An 18,277-nucleotide genomic window follows, 5' to 3' on the forward strand; every position below is an offset into this window, starting at 1 on the left:
TCGTCCAAGGCCTGGCCTCTGTGCTGGGTACAGAGGTCTGTGGACCCTCAGATCTTGCTGCTTCTCCATTCTAGTACTTTCTGGAAGGTGGTTTGAGTCAAGAACAAGGTTCTTTTGGACCAGCCGTGGCTGAGGCTGCAGGCTCCTGTTTTTCTTGTCCCCTAGTCTCTGAGTCTGACCCCACGGTCCATTTTCGGTCCACCAGTTCAAAGTGCCACTCTATCGCTTAAAGACTCATGCCACTTAGAATTGAAGTGCTTGGGTCAACCAGGGTCCTGGGATGGTTCTGCTCATGAGACACTCCCATCCCCCCACAGTCTCAGGCTGTATTACCTCTCTTGTGTACTGCGCTACAGCAGGCATGGTGCCTTGGTCAGGCCAAGCATATTCCGTCTAAACACTTAAGATGCTCTCTATCAACACATCCCTGAGACCTGCCCCTCACTTCCCTGTCCTCTTATCAGGGTCTCACCCCTGCCCTTCCACTGCTGTGCTTTTCTCTCACGGTCTGGCATCCTGTTCTCTGCTTCCCCACTCTGTCTCTCGGGAGATGCCAGGCTTCTGGAACTGTGCACTGTCTCATCCCTAGGCCTCAGAGCCAGCCACAGAGAGGTGATCAGCATTGCCTGAATGCAGGGACACATGCAGCATACATCTAAGACCAGGGACAAGGTAGTCAACCCGGGACATTGGGGCAAAAACCTCCTTCCAAGCTCAGGAGGAACCTAGCCCGGTGCTCAGGCAGACCCTTCTCCCTTCCTCCCATCTGTTTTTGCCTTGAGAATACAAATATGAACAGACATGACTTCCTCTAGAAATTCTCTCATCTAGCATGGGATCTTTGCCTCTCAGCTTAAGCCTCCCACCCTCTGGCCTTGTCCCCAGGGAGCAGCGGCCACCCACGCCTTGTGGATCCCATGTGGGAAGGGCTGTGTTAGCACTACAGCAGGATCCAATATAGTTTCCGATCAATCCAATTGATTTTCTTTTCTTCCCCTCTTCCTTTCTGGAGAGTGTGTGTGGCCTGCAAACCTCCTCAGGGACTTGCAGAGAAAGGGAACTCTGGGCACCTGAGCATGTGTGTATAACAATAACAGGGTAAGGACTCCAGACTACAGCCCCCCCCCCACCTTCAGGGGAAAGGGAGAGCGGTGCTGACCTCTTGGTGCTTTTGGTGGCAACAACTTTTCTTCGTGGGAGGATATTGTCTGGGGAGGCCAACAGCACTGTGATGTGGGAATGTGTCAGCCAGTCCCTTATGCACATGGGTCTGCCCAGCCTCTCCCCAGTGTGTGCGTGCGTGCGTGCGTGCGTGTGTGTGTGTGTGTGTGTGTGTGTGTTTATGTGTGCGCCCACAGCGGGAGAGGGTTGGGAGCAACAGGTCCTGGGGCTTTCCCTGGGTACAGGGAGCTCTAACCCGTCCTGGCTTTGTTCTCTGAATTGCCTCTCACTGAAGCAGGTTCCCAGCTCTCTCTGACACCATTGCCTCTGTATTCCCTTACCATTTCCCACCCTTCAAACCCACAGTCTGAAAGTGGAGGCCCCGAGTTGCTTTTGGGAAGGCCAGCTTGGGACCTATGCTTCAGTCTGTCTATTCCTCAGGGCCTTTCTTGCCCTTTCTGGTCCACACTGTGCGCCCAGGCTCTGTCCATGCACAATGCAGCTCAGGTCCAATCCCTGCCTGCAGTGAACTCTGGAGCTGCAGTCTGTCTTCATGTTTCTACCTTACAGTGTGTCTCTGGGCAAGCGACTCAGCCGCTCTGCTGGCTGCAGGGCCTCAGACTCCCCACCTGTAAACTGCCATCATGGCCCCTGCCTCACAGGGCTGTGAGCCAATAAGACATTCCATGCTCGGACCCTCAACTCACACATGGGATACACATTACAGGTAGTGGCTGTTGTCATCAGTCTCTCTTTTTTGAGTTCAGGCGGGTTTTGAACTTATGATCTTCCTGCCTCAGCCTTCCAGTCTGGTGTCATGTTTATTTGTCTCCAGGCATATCAGAGAAGCGGAGTTTGGAAAAAGACCATGTAAAGCTTTAAGGAAGGAGTTTCCATGACCTTTTGCCCCGCCTTCTTGGAGGGTTTGGGGAGCCCTCCTTTTTTTCTGTCTGTGACCTGAGTCTAGTCCTCCATGCTCCCATGGGCTTTCCCATCCCCCACGTTGACTCCAGGTGTCCTCTTCAGGGTGACCTGGGGACTCTTCCCATTTCAAGGTTATCTGGAAGTGAAGCTAGGAAGAGGATGAATCCCCCCTGTATTCTGTCCCAGGAAAGCAAGGCCAGAGTGAGGAACCCAGCTGCCCCAGCCAGGGCTTACTCACCTGGGCAAAAGTCCAAGTGGGGCAAGGTGGAGTGGGCAGGTTAAGACCAAGACTTTGGGGCCAGCCTGCCCGGGTTTGATTTAGCCTCATCATGCATGCATGCTGTTGGAACCCAGTTTCTCCACCTGTGAGATGGGGACAGTGGCAGCTGTGCTGACTCAGAGGATGGATGTCTGCAAAGGTTGAATGAGGTAGTGACTCTGGCCCGGAACATCAGGAGCCTGACAGAGTGTGAGTGACTGTCTTTTCCTAAAGGGGCCAAGAAAGAGGTGGCCTCAGGGTCTCCTATTCCCGACCCACGTACTTCTTTTGTTGCAGGGATTTTTCTTTGTCACTGTGGCTGGGGCTGTGTGGGTCAGAGTCTAGAGTTCTAACAAGGCCTGGACAGTGTAAGGAGTCCCAGAGACTGGAGTGATGAAGGACATTGAACCAGAGGCTAATTAGACTTGTCATCACCAGCTCTGCACTCTGTAACCTGTCGCCTCACCACCCTGCGTCTTCCCTTAGCTCTTGAATCATGTTAGTCACTGCCGACATCACAAGGCTGCCCATGCACTTGCTGTCATTTAATTACTGGCCACTTACTGGGAGCCAGGCATGGGCTGGGGTGCTACAAAAAAAGCCTTGCGATTAAGGAGAGCTGTCCTTACCTGCATGGGGCTTACCTGCTGGTGAGTAAGGACACACAGTGAAAACGGTGGCAAATTGTGTTAACTTGCTATTATTATTATTTGGTTTTTTAAATTTTCTTTTGAAACAGGGTCTGTCACAGAGATCCTCCTGCCTCTGCCTCCCTGGTGTGGGATTAAAGGTGTGGGCCACCATGGCCTGGCAACTTGCTATTATTGTAACAAAATATCTGAGGTGGTCAAGTTAAGAAGAAGTAAGGTTTGGAGGCTCAGTCCATGATTGGTTAGCCCCTTGTTTCTGGGCCTGTGGCAAGTCAGAATGTTGGGGCTTGAATGTGTAGGAGAGGAAGCTTGTCTCCTGATGACTGGGAAGTAGACAGAGAGACAGCAGAAAGAGAGGCAAAAAGGGGTGTGTTACCTAACGTCCTCCCCTGGACCTCACATCTGAAAGAGCCTAGTAATGCCAGAGCAGGCAACTAAACCTTCCACACATGGGCCTTGGGGGGACATTTAAGATTGAAACAATATCAACAGGCAGTTTTAGAGGGCTGGAATAGTGGACTGCAGAGATGGCTCAGCTGTTAAGAGCATGGGCTGCTCTTCCAGAGGACCCGGGTTCAGTCCCCAGCACCCATAAAGGCTGCTCACAACTGTTGCTCCAGTTCCAGGGGTTCCGACACCATAGAGCGCTGCAGTGTGGCATGGGGATCGGCATGGGCTGGGCTGGGGAGGGTGGTGCCAACATCAAACAGTACCGTCAGGGAAGGCAGATGTCCTACCTGGTGAAGAGACACATACCATGGCCTTGGCAACTCTTATAAATAAAGCATTTAACTGGGGGCTTGCTTGCAGTTTCGGATCAGAGGTTTAGTTCGTGGTCAGCATGGCAGTAGGCAGGGCAGGGATGGTGCTGGAGAAGTAGTTGAGAGATACATCCTGATCTGAAGGATGGGAAGGAGACAGAGACAGAGAGTCTCTGAGAGTCTGGGCCTGGCGTGGGCTTTTGAAACCTAAAAGCCCACCCACAGTGACACACCTCCAACCAGGCCACACACTCTCTCACAAGGTCACACCTCTGTATCCTTCTAATCCTTTCAGATAGCACCATTCCCTGGAGACTGATCATTCAAATGTAGGCACCTGTGGGGGTCATTCTTAGTCAAACCATAGCATCTCTGAGGAGATGGTGTTTGGCCATCTGGGGGATAAGGCTCAACTGTGGGAAGGCTTGGGCAAAGCAGCCTCCAGGTAGAAGGGTAGCAAGCACATAGGGCTTACAGCGGGAGCCAGGTGTGTCCAAGAGATAGCAAGGGAGCCAATGTGCTTGGGAGGGCTGGAAGGAGGGACAGCAGGGACCAGATGATGTGGGTCCTATTGGCGAGCTTGGGTTTTCTCTAAGTTGTTTGAGGATCCTGGGAGGTTTTTCAACAGGGAAGAGATATAATTGTTGTGAGTGTGTGTGTGTGTGTGTGTGTGTGTAGACAGGGGTCAACTTCGTGTCTTCCTTCATTGCTCTCTATCTTTAATTTTGAGAAACAGTTTCTTAACTGAGCCTGGAGGTCACTGATCGGCTGGACTGTCTGGCCTGTGAGCTTTGTGAGTCTCCCCAGTTCTTCTTACCCAACAGGAGGGTTTGTAGATGTTCACCACCATGCCTAGCTTTTACGTGGGTTGCCAGGAATCCAAATTCAGGTCCTCACGCTACGTGGCAGGTCCTTTACCGACAGAAGCACCTTCTCAGCCTCATCGATCTTTTTGAAGGACATTTTCAGCTGACGTGTGGGGGGAAGACTAGTGAGGGCCAGAGTGGCCGAGGAAGGTGGCTGTGGAGCTGTACAGGCTGGCGGGGGAGGAGTGGCAAGACAATGTCATTCCCCCAGGCCAGCTGCAGGCCCTGTCCATGGAACTGAGCCAGGGTGAGGGGCCTGCTCCTCAGAGCCGCATCTTTGGAGCTTGGCTCTCAGAAGCGGGTGGAGGATGAGGAGGACCAGGGAGGCTCTGGAGCAGATCTAGCTTGGGTGGAGTGTCTGTTCCTCTTTCTCTCCTCCTGCCCCTGCCGCTGCCACTGCTGCCGCTGCTGGTCTATTACTCCCCAAAGACTTTACATAATTCTGGCCTGACTTCCGCCTCATTATGTCATTCTCTGAGTGGAGTCTAGGTCACTCTACTGCATGCTGTGGTCAGGGTGGGTAGCTCAGACCCTGCCCGGGCTGAATGGGGGTGGTCTGGCCTCTGGAGGGCGGAGTTGAACTGCAGCCCTAACCTCTCTGCCCCAGACCCTTTGGATGTCTGTACCCACCCCCAGGATGCGGTGGGATAGGGTGGGGGATGGCCATGGTCCTTGTTCCTGAGAGGTGGGGCAATGTTAGGAGTGGCTTTCGGAGCCAGCCAACCCTGCAGTTAGTCCTCCTGCTGGGCTGTCGCTAGGCACCTCACTTTACCTGAGCAATGAGGACTAGGACGGCTTACTTCATGTGGCTGTGGGGAAGCTTTAACTGTATCCTACGGAAGCAGATCTTGTCCATAGAGGACATATGGGGGGGGGGTTGAACAGTGTCCTGGGCCCTGTCCCCATTCTTCTTCCATTAATGACAATCTCCCTACTCCCAGCAGAGTCTGCTCTTCTCCTGGATTTGACTCCAGGGTTCCAGAAAGAACTAGAATGGGGCTGAACTGCACTGCCTTGCACCAGGGAGGAAACTGAGGCTCAGACAGGGGTGTGGTGATCTATCTGCTTAGGATGGCAACAGACCCGCGGGTGTTTTTGGATGCCCTGTCTCGTGTGGGATGCCTGTCTGTGCTGGGGGAAGACTGAGCAGGTTCAGAGCAGGGGCAGGGCCTCAGGAAGCAGGCTCCCTTCCACGCTCAGGAAACGTGGGCTTGGCCTCTGGGTGCCCTTTTCTTCCAGGAAAAGTTCAACTTTGCAGCTTTTAGGTTAGTGAGCTTCCCCTCTGGACCTCTAGAACAGGGCTACATGCTACAGGCCTCCCGGGCCCTGTTGAGGGGTCAGTACAATTCTCCCCAGTTCACTGGCAAAGACCCTGTGGCCCAGGGCCACACATAAGTCAAGCAGAGCCGTGTGTGTGTGTGTGTGTGTGTGTGTGTGTGTGTGTGTGTGTGTGTATCAAGTCCATATTTAGGCATACCAGACCCTTGCCTTCTCCATATACATGCAGCCCCCATCGAAGCTTCTAGAACTTTCTCACTTTGGGAGGACTGAGATTTGCCAGGAGACGGGAGAAGGCTGGGGAGCTACTGTGACTTTCTCTCTGGGACTCCAGTGAGTGGAGAAGAGGAATGAGGGCAAGCAGGGTACATCAAGGCCTTGTTCATATTCCTAACTCAGTGTTTACTGGGGGTGGGGGAAGGCGGAAAGAAGAATGTGCTCCACCTTGCTCCCAGAATTACAAAATTCTTGTTAGGTCTTTAAATTTTATGTAAATTCTTTTTTTAAGGTGGGAATCATATTTTAATTAGAAGTGGTGTCAAAGGAGGGCTAGATTAATTATAGAAACCCTACGTTCCAGGTGGTTTCAATTTTCACAGCAGGGCACTAGGGCCTATATTTGTAAATGTTTTTTATTAAAATCATACCTAGTGTATTTTAGGGGCACCGAGGTACACTCCTTGTGGCTCCATAGATACCGTACTCAGGAATTTGGGGCTATGATTATGGAGAAGCGAGTCCCTTGTCACTGAAATGAAACTTTTGTAGCTGAGGGAGGGGCAGGTGCTGGAAGGGAAGGGTCACAGCCAAAGAAAACACCCGTGGGGGAGGGGAGTGGTGAAGGAGATTAGGTCATGGGGGTTCAAGACCAGGGACGAGTGAGAGCTCACCCCAAGTCACACTGAATCCTACAGGGGGAAATGTGGACTGGCTAAAGGAACATCACTGGTGCCTTTGTCTGCCAGGGGTTTAGGGGAGCAGTGTGGACCCCTCCATCCTGATGTTGAGGCATGGGTGGGCTCTGGTCCTGGGGGTGGGAGAATTGGGTCCTGACCAGACTTCTATGCTCTTGAAAGTAGTTACCCAGCAGTTTTGATGGCCTCAGTCAGTGGAAGGGAGATTCTGAACATAGACTCTTTCCCAGGGGTGTGGCACCTTCACCTCCCTGTCTTCCTGTGTCAAGTGGCCAGGTCAAAGGTGCCAAAACTGCATTAGTAGGGAGCCAGATGTTTGCCCTTGGGGGAAAGCACATCTGACCTAACTTTTGAAGGAAACAGCATGAGGTCCCAAAGGCTTTCTCTTTTCTCCCCCCCCCCCCGTGTGTGTGTGTGTGTGTGTGTGTGTGTGTGTGTGTGTGTGTGTGTTCCCTTGGTTACCTCTCTGGGTATTCTGTGTGACTGTTGGTCCCACTTTGGAGAGTGGAATTGAGGGGCTCGTAGGTGTATGAGGGGGACAGGTCACAGACAAAATTCTCTCAGACTGGATCATAGGGGTAGTGGCAGCAGAGTCTTCCCCCCGCCCACAAATCCCAGAGTCAGGGTGTTCTCATGGGACCAACCAGAATTCTCTATGTTTGACTTTGGGAAAGTGAGGGACCAGGGGGAAGGTCAAGGAGCGTGTTGCTGGGTCTTTAGATTATACCATTGCCTCTGGTTCAAAAGTTTGTCTTATTCTCCTTCTGCCTTTCGAAGCCCAGCTCCTAGTGGAGACAGACACCTTCGGGAGTCAAGTCCGGATCAAGGGCAAGGAGACTGAGTTCTACCTGTGCATGAACCGAAAAGGCAAGCTCGTGGGGAAGGTGAGTGATGAAACCCTGGGTGCTTGGGGCTCCATTCAGCCAGCTCTGGAGATGGGGCAAAGCACAGCCGTGGTCCTGTTAGCCCTACCTGGAATGCAGGTCTGGGATATATACGGATGAGAGAGATCAGCACCCGACGGCATCTCTTCCCGTGGCCGTGGGTTTTGTTTTGGTGCCTGCAGCAGTCAGGTTGGGATATTTATGGCTGCCTCTTGGTGCCACAAGCCCTAGACTCTGCTGGAAAAGGATGCGGAGTTCTGGTTTGTTCTATAGGGAGGAACCCTTGGGTAGGGAGGAACCCTTGGGGCAGCCAGCTCTTGTGCTCCTGGTGTCTGGGAAGAGAGAACCTGCAGCCCATGGGCTATGCCTGCAGGGGTCATCTCAACAATCCTCAGGGATTGGCAGCAGTAGAAGTCTCTGGAAGCAGTCACTCCTCAGAGCTGGGGCTCTCTGTTCTTTCAGTTCAGGTAGACTTTATTACTTTGGAACAGGCCAGAGAACCGCAAGTGTTGAATTAGCGCACATGCATGTGGGACGTGTGCACCCACTTGCTGAATTTGGATGCTTCTGGAAGGCTACCCTTCATCTTTCCGCTTTCCGTTCACGCACTTCTTTGCGAGGGTCCTGGACTTGTTTCTTCCAGAGGCTCAAGAGGAAGATGGCACCCACGGTAGCTCTTTAGTGAAGTCACCTGTCTGTTCTCTGCTCTCTTCTAAGCTGAACTGAGGGTGAAGTCTGTCTGGACTGGTGTCATGGAAGGTGGGCCTCTGCTTAGGAACAAGGTCCTGGGGGAAATTGGTTCCATTGTACCTTGTCAGCGTAAGGGGAGAACGATCAGTCTTGTTGAAGTAATATTTGATTTCTTGAGCCTTTAGTTCTTCTTCCCTCTGTCCCCTTATCCCTGGGTGGAGGACCAAGGTTGACACACGGATAATGACAACTTCCTTTAGATTGAACACCTGCTGTCTCCCAGGCATTGGGCAAAAAATACTTGCAGATAATTTTGGCAGGTTGGCACCACTGCCATTCCCATTTCACAGATGGGAAAGCTGAGGGCTGTCTACATCCCTGGGCACTTGTCCCAAGTCCCATACTAGCCCTAGGCGGGATTCAAAGCTGGGTTGGAAAGGGAAAGATTCCAGCCACACACCCATACCAACCAAACTGCAAAATAATAGTAATCCGAAGAGTGTTGGGATGCCGAGGAGTGGTTTCAATTAGTGATTCACTTTCCGCCGTCGCAGGCCGGCCGGCGAGGGGGTCCCTCAGCGGCTGGGGCGTCGGGCAGGGGCGGGTGCCGGGTCCCCTGGCCCAGCCTGTCGCGTCTTGGCCGGCAGTTTCCTGCGGCGGCGGCCCAGCCCCGCGTCAGGCGCTTTGTTCTGCTGCCCGCCTGGGCCTCCTCCCAGACCAACCTGCTTTGGGTTTGAGCCTCGGTTTTCCCCTTCGCTCCCTCTGTGCCCAGTGCCTGCGCAGCCTGGTGCTGCCTCCCCGCCTGCCTTCGTTCTTCCCGGCATCCTGACCCCCAGTAGTGCCATCATGGGGTCAAGGAGAATGACAGGCCCCCTTGGGCTGCAGCCCTGCAGCCTGCCTCCTGCCGGCTGGCCGCTGAGTCACCGCTTCCACAGGAGCCGGTTCCGATTTCCTGCCCCCTTGCCCTCACTCCCGTCATTAATATTGGTGAGGGTTCAGCTGGCTCAAGGCACAACAGCGAAGCCGGCTGGGTCTCCTTGACTCCACCTCTGCGCCCTCCTAGCCAAACTGCGTCCACCACCCTTTTGGTCCCAGGGGTTTGGTGGGCCCCCTTCCCCCCGGACCTGTGCTGGGTGGGGTGGGAATCATGCTTTTGGTAGGCTGTCTATGGCATACTCCCTGCTCACTCAGACCCCGTCCTGGAGGGGAGAGTCCCCTCTTTAATGACTGGGTGTGTCTCCCTCCTCCTCACAGTCTCAGCGCTCTCCAGATATTGCTGCCCCAACCTTTATTGCTTTGCTTGGGAAACTTCAGGCCCCAGCCGAACTTCCCCTCCTCCGCTAGACCAGCTTAGGGCTCAGCTGAGCTTCTCCATATTCCTGGAAACCTATGCCCCAGGCTCTCTGAACTGTTCACACCCATTCCTGGACGCAGATTTAGGGCTCCCTACGTGAGCCTTCCCAGCGCTATCCTTGCTTCATGGACCTGGCTCTTCTTCCTGGCTCACCTTCTGGGTCTCTATTCTTCCCTGCCCCCACCCCCGGTAGCTCACTGTCCTCCCACAGCTGTCTCTGCCCCCACTCGTTCACCTTGTCCTCTGGTCTGCGTGGAGCACATGCAGTGCCTGAGGGGCACAGGCACAACACAGAAACAGGAATTTGCCTCTCGCTTTCTGAGATCACTCAGCTACCTGCAAGAATGATGCCCACCAGGTCAGGGAGCCTGGTGCCCTGACCCACTATGTTCTGGCCCACTGATCCTTGGATCCTCATCTGTAAGAGGGACTCATGCAGTCATTTAAGTAGGCAGTGTCCGAGTATTAGTCTCTTATTCCTTCCCCTTTCAAAGACAGGTTTATTTTATTTTATTTTTTTGAGACGTGGTCTCTTCCCTCGTGGGCTGTTCTGGAACTCTGGAATTCCCTGTGTAACTAAGGCTGACCACGGACTTCTGATCCCCCTGCCTCTACCTCCTGAGTGCAGAGATTGGAAGCATGCATAACTCCCCCTGATTCATGTGGAGCTGAGCATGCACACCGAGTTCTGTGTGTGTCAGGCAGGCACTATATGGACGGAACTACACCCCCAGCCCGAAGCTAGGCCTTGGCATCACTTTGACACCCATGGGACCTCTGGCCTCTACTGCCTTGGAGTGCGTTTAGCAGGATGCTTTCCCCCTTCCTGTGGCTTATGGGTACCAGCCTTGCACATCTGGCCAGAGCAGGGTTATGCGTTGAGCCCTGAAAACAACTGTTTTAGATGCACTAGCATTGGCTGTAGTCATTCCCTCTATTTGTCTAGGAGCCTGCACGCTCTGGTAGCCTGCTCCTAACCACCTCTCCGAGCCTACCCACTGGGCCAGAAGGTAGCATAGTCCAGAAAGAATTGCCCAGCATATCCTATCATGGCCAATCAGCATTCCCTCGTCTGCCCCCACCCCACCTGTCCTTTTGGGAGTAAGACCTCAGAGTCTTTCAGGGTAGGGGATTAAGGTCACTTTGGTTCTAAGTCACTGAAAAACTGTTTCAGCAGAAAGGGATCTCCCCCCCGCCCCCGCCACCCCAGTAGATCTAAAATCTGTAGTGTTAGGTGAGGTGTGATTGCGTGATGTCATCAGGATTCAGGTCACATAGGACTGTGAGTATCAGTGGAAGTAAGGGGGCGGGAAGTGGGGCTGGAGGAGAAGGAGCAGGGCTGATCTGCACTAACCTCCCAAGGCTCCCAGGTGCTAAGGTTACTCTAAAAGCTAGTGCCCCTGCTTGCTTTGCCTTAGCCAGCAGAGTCCGAAGTTCTGAGGTTCGGCCCAAGCTTTGATTATTATCTATCTATCTATCTATCTATCTATCTATCTATCTATCTCTCTAATGTCAGTGTGAGTGACGTATGGTCATAGAAGGGGTCAGAAACAGAGGCAATGGTCAAACTGCTGTCAGCCTCTGGGCCTTTCTGGCTGAGCCCATGGTGGAGAACCTATGCTCCTCATTGGTTCCTTCTCGTTCCCAAGAGCCCCTCTGTGCCTGTGGTGTTGACCAGTCCAGAGCCCAGCTTCCCAGCCCTCTGAACATAGTGAACATAGACATGTACTGAGCATACATGCCTGCTCTGTGCTAGACTATTGCACCCCAACATTTTTCTTCATGCCCATGTTTTACTATGTTCCCAAAGCGGCTTCATGGAGGTGAGGCGTTTTGGTGGCCATCACCCACTCTGCCTCTTCTCTTCTCCCCCATGGACTTCTCCAAGACTAGACATGAGACAAGTACGCCAGGGGCCATTTTCCAGCGCCATGACCTTGGGCAAGCCCCTTTGCCTCTTTTAGCTGTTTTCCTTTCTCTAGGCAGAGTCAGTCTCAATGACTTAAGAGGGTGAAATGACATAATGGATGTGGGAATGTCTGGCCTGTGGTCAGCGATCAATACTGAATGAATGAGTAGGGAGAGCAAGTGGGCCAGGAGAACTCTCAAGCCCTCAGCTTGCTCTGTTTCCTTGACTCTCCTTGACAGTCCTTCTGGAAGGACATCTGAGAGATACTACAAGGGGTTCGAAAGTAGATTCTCTTTTAGGCCCTTTCATGTGATATCCACTCACCCCATTCCATCTTGGTAAGGCTCTCTTTTGTTTGATTATAAACCCCATCTTTGCCTATGCTCAGCTCCTAGTCAGAAGCAATTCTGGTCTCAGGGAGCTCTTGGACTAAGGAGGAGGCAGGTGGATGCAGAGTACTCCATTGGTGGGTACCCAGGGACTTCCAAAGATGGAGCGTGTGAACTAGTAGGATTCTAAGTGCAGATGCTTAGTACACGTCTAAATTTACCTCAGAGGACTGGGAGGCTGGGCTCTGGGCTGGTTCCAACACCACAGGGCACAGAGGGGCTCTTGGGAACCAGTGGTGGAGCCATGGATGAGTAGATTCTCCACTATGGACTTGCAAGAAAGGCTAAGAGGCTAACGGTAGGCTGCACCTGAGTTTGACCATTGCCTCTTGAGGGAAGGGAATGCATTGCCTGGAGAGTGAAGCAGCAATCAGGGGATGCTTCCCAGAAGAGGCAATTACAGAGCAGGGCTTTAAAGTACAGAAACAGGACGGTGTTGTTCTGGTTGCTGTAACTTTGGTGAAGGTCATGTAGAGAGTTGGATGAGGGGCTTCTAGACCTTTCCATGAGAGACCTAGAGCCAAGAGATCACTGGCCTCACTGCCTTACACGTGTTTGTCTGCCCCCCTTTACTGTCTTACTATCTTACCCAGGCTGTCCTGGGCATCACGTGCGTCTTGAGCCTCCCCACTGTCTGTTCTGAAGCCTGCTTGGAAGCAGCATTTCCCAGAGTTTCTCTACCCAGCGTTTCTGCAGAGTTCAGCACTCTGTCTGCAGGGACTAGGCTTGCCCTCCTCTCAAAGGTGAATGTCCCTGGAAGCTTCGGCCAGTTTTCCACTTCAAACAAAAGGCTGGAACCCGCACCTCAGTCTCCACACACAGCCAGACCGCTGGGCTTCCAACTTGGCTGAGCGGCCGTCCGGAACGAGGAGTGGGCCCGGCCTAAATTTGGAGATGTTAGCTGGAAACTTGTGCTGCTAAGTTAGCCCGTCCAAGTTTGCGTTTCCCACTCTCTCCGGTCCAGCGGTGGCTGCTCCAGACGGGGCCGCAAGGTCTTTTGTTCAGAGCGATCCCAGCAGAGCCACCTGCCCTTCAGGAACGACCTGGAGAGTCCCGTTGTGTGTCAGACTCATTTACCAGTGTCCTTCCTCCCAGAATGTCATTGTACTCTTTTGTCTGGTAAGGAATCTGAGGTTTGGAGGAAGAACTTGGCCACCCTGAGGTCACAGGATGTGCTAGGGTTCATTTGGCTTTTGGCTCCAAAGTCAGTGCTCGTTGCCCCGCCTGTCTGGTCTCTCCAGATTTAGAGACCCCAGGGCCCCTCACGCAGCCTGTGGAGTCTGGCCACGCTACGTCTTAGTTTTGGATGGTTTCTAGCTTGCTTCATACCAAGTAGTAAAGTGTGCTGCATCCCACATCGAGTGTGGTTTGTGTTGAACTGTGTCACGGAAGGGTTGACCGGCCGACTCAACGTCAGATTTTGTGCAGATCTGCCAGGACCCATTTCTCCTACAAATGATAGACTAAAACATCAGCTGAGTTAAAGGAAATGAGACATTGTTGGCCCACATGCTAGTGAGGTAATGTGACCTGCAGAAGCAGCTGGGTCCAGAGCCCGAATGTAGTGACCAGGGCTCTGTGGTTTCTTCATTCTCCTGCTTGGCCATGTTTCCTCGGGGCTGGCATTGCTACCCAGCAGGATTTCCGTTTTATGTTGGTAAAATGGCTGCCCTCATTTCAGCCTTACAAATACCTCAAGTTTAAACCCATCTTTTTTGGGGGGTGGCATGGGGGCTTGGCGGTTGAACTCACACAGTACTCTGATTGGTGGGGCAGGGTCACGTGTCATTAAGGTGCTACGATTTGATTGGTTAGCTCTAGGTCTGTTGCTCAAGTAGGGATGATATGGAGCCTACATATATGAGGAAGGAGAAGACCGTGGTGTGGGCTTCTGCAAGACAGTGGGACTCAGCTCCCTGGGCGAAAGACCTAGGAAGATGTGAGGGTCTGTAACATAAGTACATTTGCATATAAGGAAGCGGAGATGAGGCCTTTGTGCTGCGCTGTCCAGCCCCTGCCCCATCCCCGGCCACCCTAGAGCAGCCAACTCCTTCCCTCCCTCCCTCCCTCCCTCCCTCCCTCCCTCCCTCCCTCCCTCCCTCCCTCCCTCCCTCCCTCCCTCCCTCCTTCCTTCCTTCCTTCCTTCTTTCTTTCTTTTCCTCTCTCTCCCTCTCCGTCCCTCACTCCTTTCTTTTCTTTTTTTGTTTGTTTGCTTTATTTTCTCAAGACAGTCTCTTTGAAACAGTCCTGGCTGTCTTGGAACTCTCACTCTGTAGACCAGGCTGGCCCCGAACTCATAGGGATCCGCCCACCAGCCCGCCTCTGCCTTCCAAGTGGTGGGGTCAAAGACACGCACTCCCCTGCTGCCTCCACTTTCTTTTCTCTTTGTTTTCTCCTCCAGGCAAAGGCTTCCTGCTTGGCTTTAGTCCCAGCTCCCCAATCTTCTCGTAGGCCCATCCCTAGAACACTTGTGAAGCCTAGTTTTAAGCAGAGACCTTCTTGGTATCTGATCACCTACCATGTTCCCAAGGCATGTGTGCTCATGCCTGTGTTCAAACCCTTCCCTTGAAACTACACTTGCTGGTTCTGTGAGGCTGGGAGCTGAGTGAAGCCTCTCTGAATATGGGGGGCTAGAGGTGCAATGGACCCCCGTACTCACTACCATCACTGCGGTTGTGTGTAATGCCTATTGTAGCACACTTACCAGGGATCCTTGACTCTCCTTTCTTTGACGCTCCTTCTCTCTCTCTCCTGCAGCCTGATGGTACCAGCAAGGAGTGTGTGTTCATTGAGAAGGTTCTGGAAAACAACTACACAGCCCTGATGTCAGCCAAGTACTCAGGCTGGTACGTGGGCTTCACCAAGAAGGGGAGGCCTCGCAAGGGTCCCAAGACCCGGGAGAACCAGCAAGACGTGCACTTCATGAAGCGTTACCCCAAGGGACAGGCCGAACTGCAGAAGCCCTTCAAGTATACCACCGTCACCAAGCGTTCCCGGCGGATCCGCCCTACTCACCCTGGCTAGGTCCGGCCACACTCATCCCTAGAGAACTACATCAGAGGAATATTTTTACACAAAAAATAAGGAAGAATCTCTATTTTTGTACATTGTGTTTAAAAAGAAGACAAAAACTGAACCTAAAGTCTTGGGGGGGCCGGGGCGATAGGATTCTACCATTGACCTGAACCCCATGACAAAGGACTCACGAGAGGGGACTGCTGTCAACCCACAGGTGCTTGCCTCTCTCTAGGGCGTGACAACTCAAAACTCATCCCCAGAGGAGGACTTGAATGAGAAAACTGACGCAGCAAGAAACCAAAGTCCTTTTCCCCAAAGGTTCTGAAAGCAAAAAAAAAAAAAAAAAAAAAAAAAAACAGAAAGGAAAAAAAAAGAAAAGTAGTGCCCCTCTCTCACCTCAGCCCCCCTCCCTGCCCCTCTCCTGGCCCTAGACTCCAACAAGAATCGCTCTCTGGTTTGCAGTCATTTATTTATTGTCCACTGCAAGCTGTCCCGCGACACCGCGCAGGGAAGGCGCCCCTGAGAATTCTCCGCGCCTCGACCTTCTGACGACAGACGCCTCGTCCAATCATGGTGGCCTGCCTTGCCCGCAGTTCTGGAGGATGCTGCTATGGACCTTCCGTGACTCACGTGACCTAGTACACCAATGATAAGGGAATATTTTAAAACCAGCTATATTATATATATTATATATATAAGCTATTTATTTCACCTCTCTGTATATTGCAGTTTCATGAACCAAGTATTACTGCCTCAACAATTAAAAACAACCCACAAATTATTTAAAAAAAAAACCTGGTGAGGCGTGTTGTTGTGGTTGGGGGCAAAGCTCTGGCGGGGCAGTCTCTTTGTGCTGAGGGCTGGGTGGTGAGCATTCGTTCACCACCGTGGTTGTGTGCTGGGGGCATTATAGTCTAGGCACTGAGCCTGCCACCTCAGGGCAGATGGGAATCTGTTTCAGGTTCAGAGAAATCACTTCTTCAGTGTCCTTGATAGGGGGATCGACTCAGACCTTTGCTCCTAGGTGTTGACACAGCCTCCACTCTAGGCTGGGCCCTGGGGATTTACCCAGTCCCTGGGAAACTTCTCCTTTAGCAATTCAGATTCATGGCTTCATTGATGTGTTTATCCGTTTATCATTGATTAACCACTTTTGCTAAGTGTTGGGAATCCATCAAAGAAGAGTTTATGAATTAATTCCACAGTGTTTGGTCAAGCTCAGGCTGGATTGGAGTTCGTTCCATCCTTGGAGTTTTTCTCCTGTGCTGTGACTCTAGGGAGCCCTTTTCCTGAGGCTTAGAGTGAGGTGTGTAGCCAGTCCTTTTCCCTCCTGCTGGAAGGGAACCCTGAGCCTTCCGGTCACCCTCCTCCCTTGGAATTCCTGTAGAGATTGACAAGAGGGGTCCCATGTCGGGCGGGGATTTGGGGAGAGAAGTCTTGTGGTCAGGGAGGGCCTCGGGTGGCTTCTGAAAAGTTGCCCTGAACTCTGGACAGGGCATTATGACATACGTATCATCTTCACCCCCTCCCCGGCTCCTGCCACTTGGTTTTCCCTCCTGCAGGCACAGCCTGTGTCCTTGAAACTCTGGGAGGCCCTCTTGGTGCCCAGTGGGGTGGGGAGTTCTGTGATTGTTCCAATTGTAGATGTCGAACCGAGGCTAAGAAGCATAAAACTGCTTGGCTAAGATCACCGAATAAGACAGAGGCAGGGCAGGCACCTTCTGATGCCCTCTGCCTCCTTCCACATTTGACAGGTAGATAGATACTCCCAGGCTCAACAAAACCATCGACTCGCTCCAGGCCTCAGTGAAACCCTTGGTGAGAACCCTAGTGTGTGGGGCTATGTACAACACGAGGAAGGTATGTGGCAGGTCACAACTGCTCTCATGGTCACATCATAGGAAGAAAAAGAGGGAAAAGGGAAGAGGCCTGTAATCCTCTGGTCCCTTTCAAGGATGCACCACTGGGGGCCTCCCACAAGGCTCCATCTCTTTCCAGTAATGCTGCCCCGAGGACCAAACTTAACACGCAACTTTTGGGAGACCCTTATTCAAGCCATAGTGCCTTACTGCCAGACACCTACCTTCTGTTCCTGTCCCCTCCCCTCTACTCGTATTCTTTAGAAAAATAACCACAAGGAATGGGTGCCTGGACCCAGGATTCGGTCATCCATCCATTCACTCATGCAGAAAACACACCCTGTTCGCTCCTGCTGGCTGCTGCTGTCCCAGGGGCTGGTGACAGCAAGGAGCTGAGCAGTCTCTAGGGATCAGCAAATGGTTCGTGGGGAAAGAGTTTGCTGGCACAAGCATGAGGGTCTGAGTTCAAGCGAAAACTCAAATAAAAGCTGGACATGCAGCACTGGGGAGGGGAGCAGAGACAGACTGACCCTAGGGCCCACAGTAGAACTGCGAGAGCCAGATTTAGTGAAGGATACTGTCTCAAAAAGTAAGGTGGTGGCGCATGCCTTTATCCCAGCACTTGGGAAGCAGAGACAGGCAGATCTCAGTGAGTTCGAGGCCAGTCTGATCTACAAGGGCTACTTCCTGGACAGATTCCAAAGCTACAGAGAAACCCTGTCTCAAAAAAACCCAACCAAACAAAACAACAACAACAACAAAACACACACACACAACACCCCAAAACAACAACAACAACAAAAAGTAATGTGGAAAAAAACAGAAGACACCTGACACCGCTGGTCTCCTTATGAACACACCTGGGTATGCACCCACACACATGTGTCCATGTGTAACGCATACACAAGCACACATACACATGCAAGTATGTGTGGCCTATGATGTCAGGTAGTGAGGAAACCATATGGAAAACGAGAAGGTGAGGGGGACGGAGTAGGGCTGCGGTTTCAGAGCAGGCAGAGGGACCTGATCAGATCTGAAGGACAAGAAGCTGCATATCCACACCAAGGGATAGGGAGTTCCTGGCAGGGAGCGGAGTGTGTGAAGGCAGGTGTCCTGTCGTGGAATAAGAAGTCGGGATCTGGAGGCAGCCAGACTCCACCTAAAGCTTCTGTTTAGAGTGAGACAGGCAAGGACCTTTAGCTTTACAGAGGAGAATAGCAGATTCCAGCCTGAGGCTGTCCCGGAGTAACCTGGGCTCCCAGAGACTTAGTCTGCCCAGAAATAGCATCGCTGAGATGACTCAGGCCTCTGAGCTTGGCCCCCAGGGTGTACTGCTTCCATATCAGGGTCACTGGACC

General features: G+C 52.4%; 1 protein-coding gene across 1 annotated transcript in view; it reads left to right on the top strand.

Moving 5' to 3' along the window:
- Positions 1-15,824, top strand: part of Fgf18 (fibroblast growth factor 18) — a 31,415-nt gene extending 15,591 nt beyond the window's left edge. The window contains exons 4-5 of the mRNA XM_075941358.1: positions 7,591-7,697; positions 14,797-15,824. Of these exons, the coding sequence (XP_075797473.1) occupies positions 7,591-7,697; positions 14,797-15,063 (374 nt within the window). The 3' untranslated portion in view covers positions 15,064-15,824. The remainder of the gene's footprint in view (positions 1-7,590; positions 7,698-14,796) is intronic.
- Positions 15,825-18,277: the final 2,453 nt, after the last annotated feature.

Source organism: Microtus pennsylvanicus, chromosome 11 (assembly GCF_037038515.1).
Source record: "Microtus pennsylvanicus isolate mMicPen1 chromosome 11, mMicPen1.hap1, whole genome shotgun sequence".
NCBI classification, from domain to species: Eukaryota; Metazoa; Chordata; class Mammalia; order Rodentia; family Cricetidae; genus Microtus; species Microtus pennsylvanicus.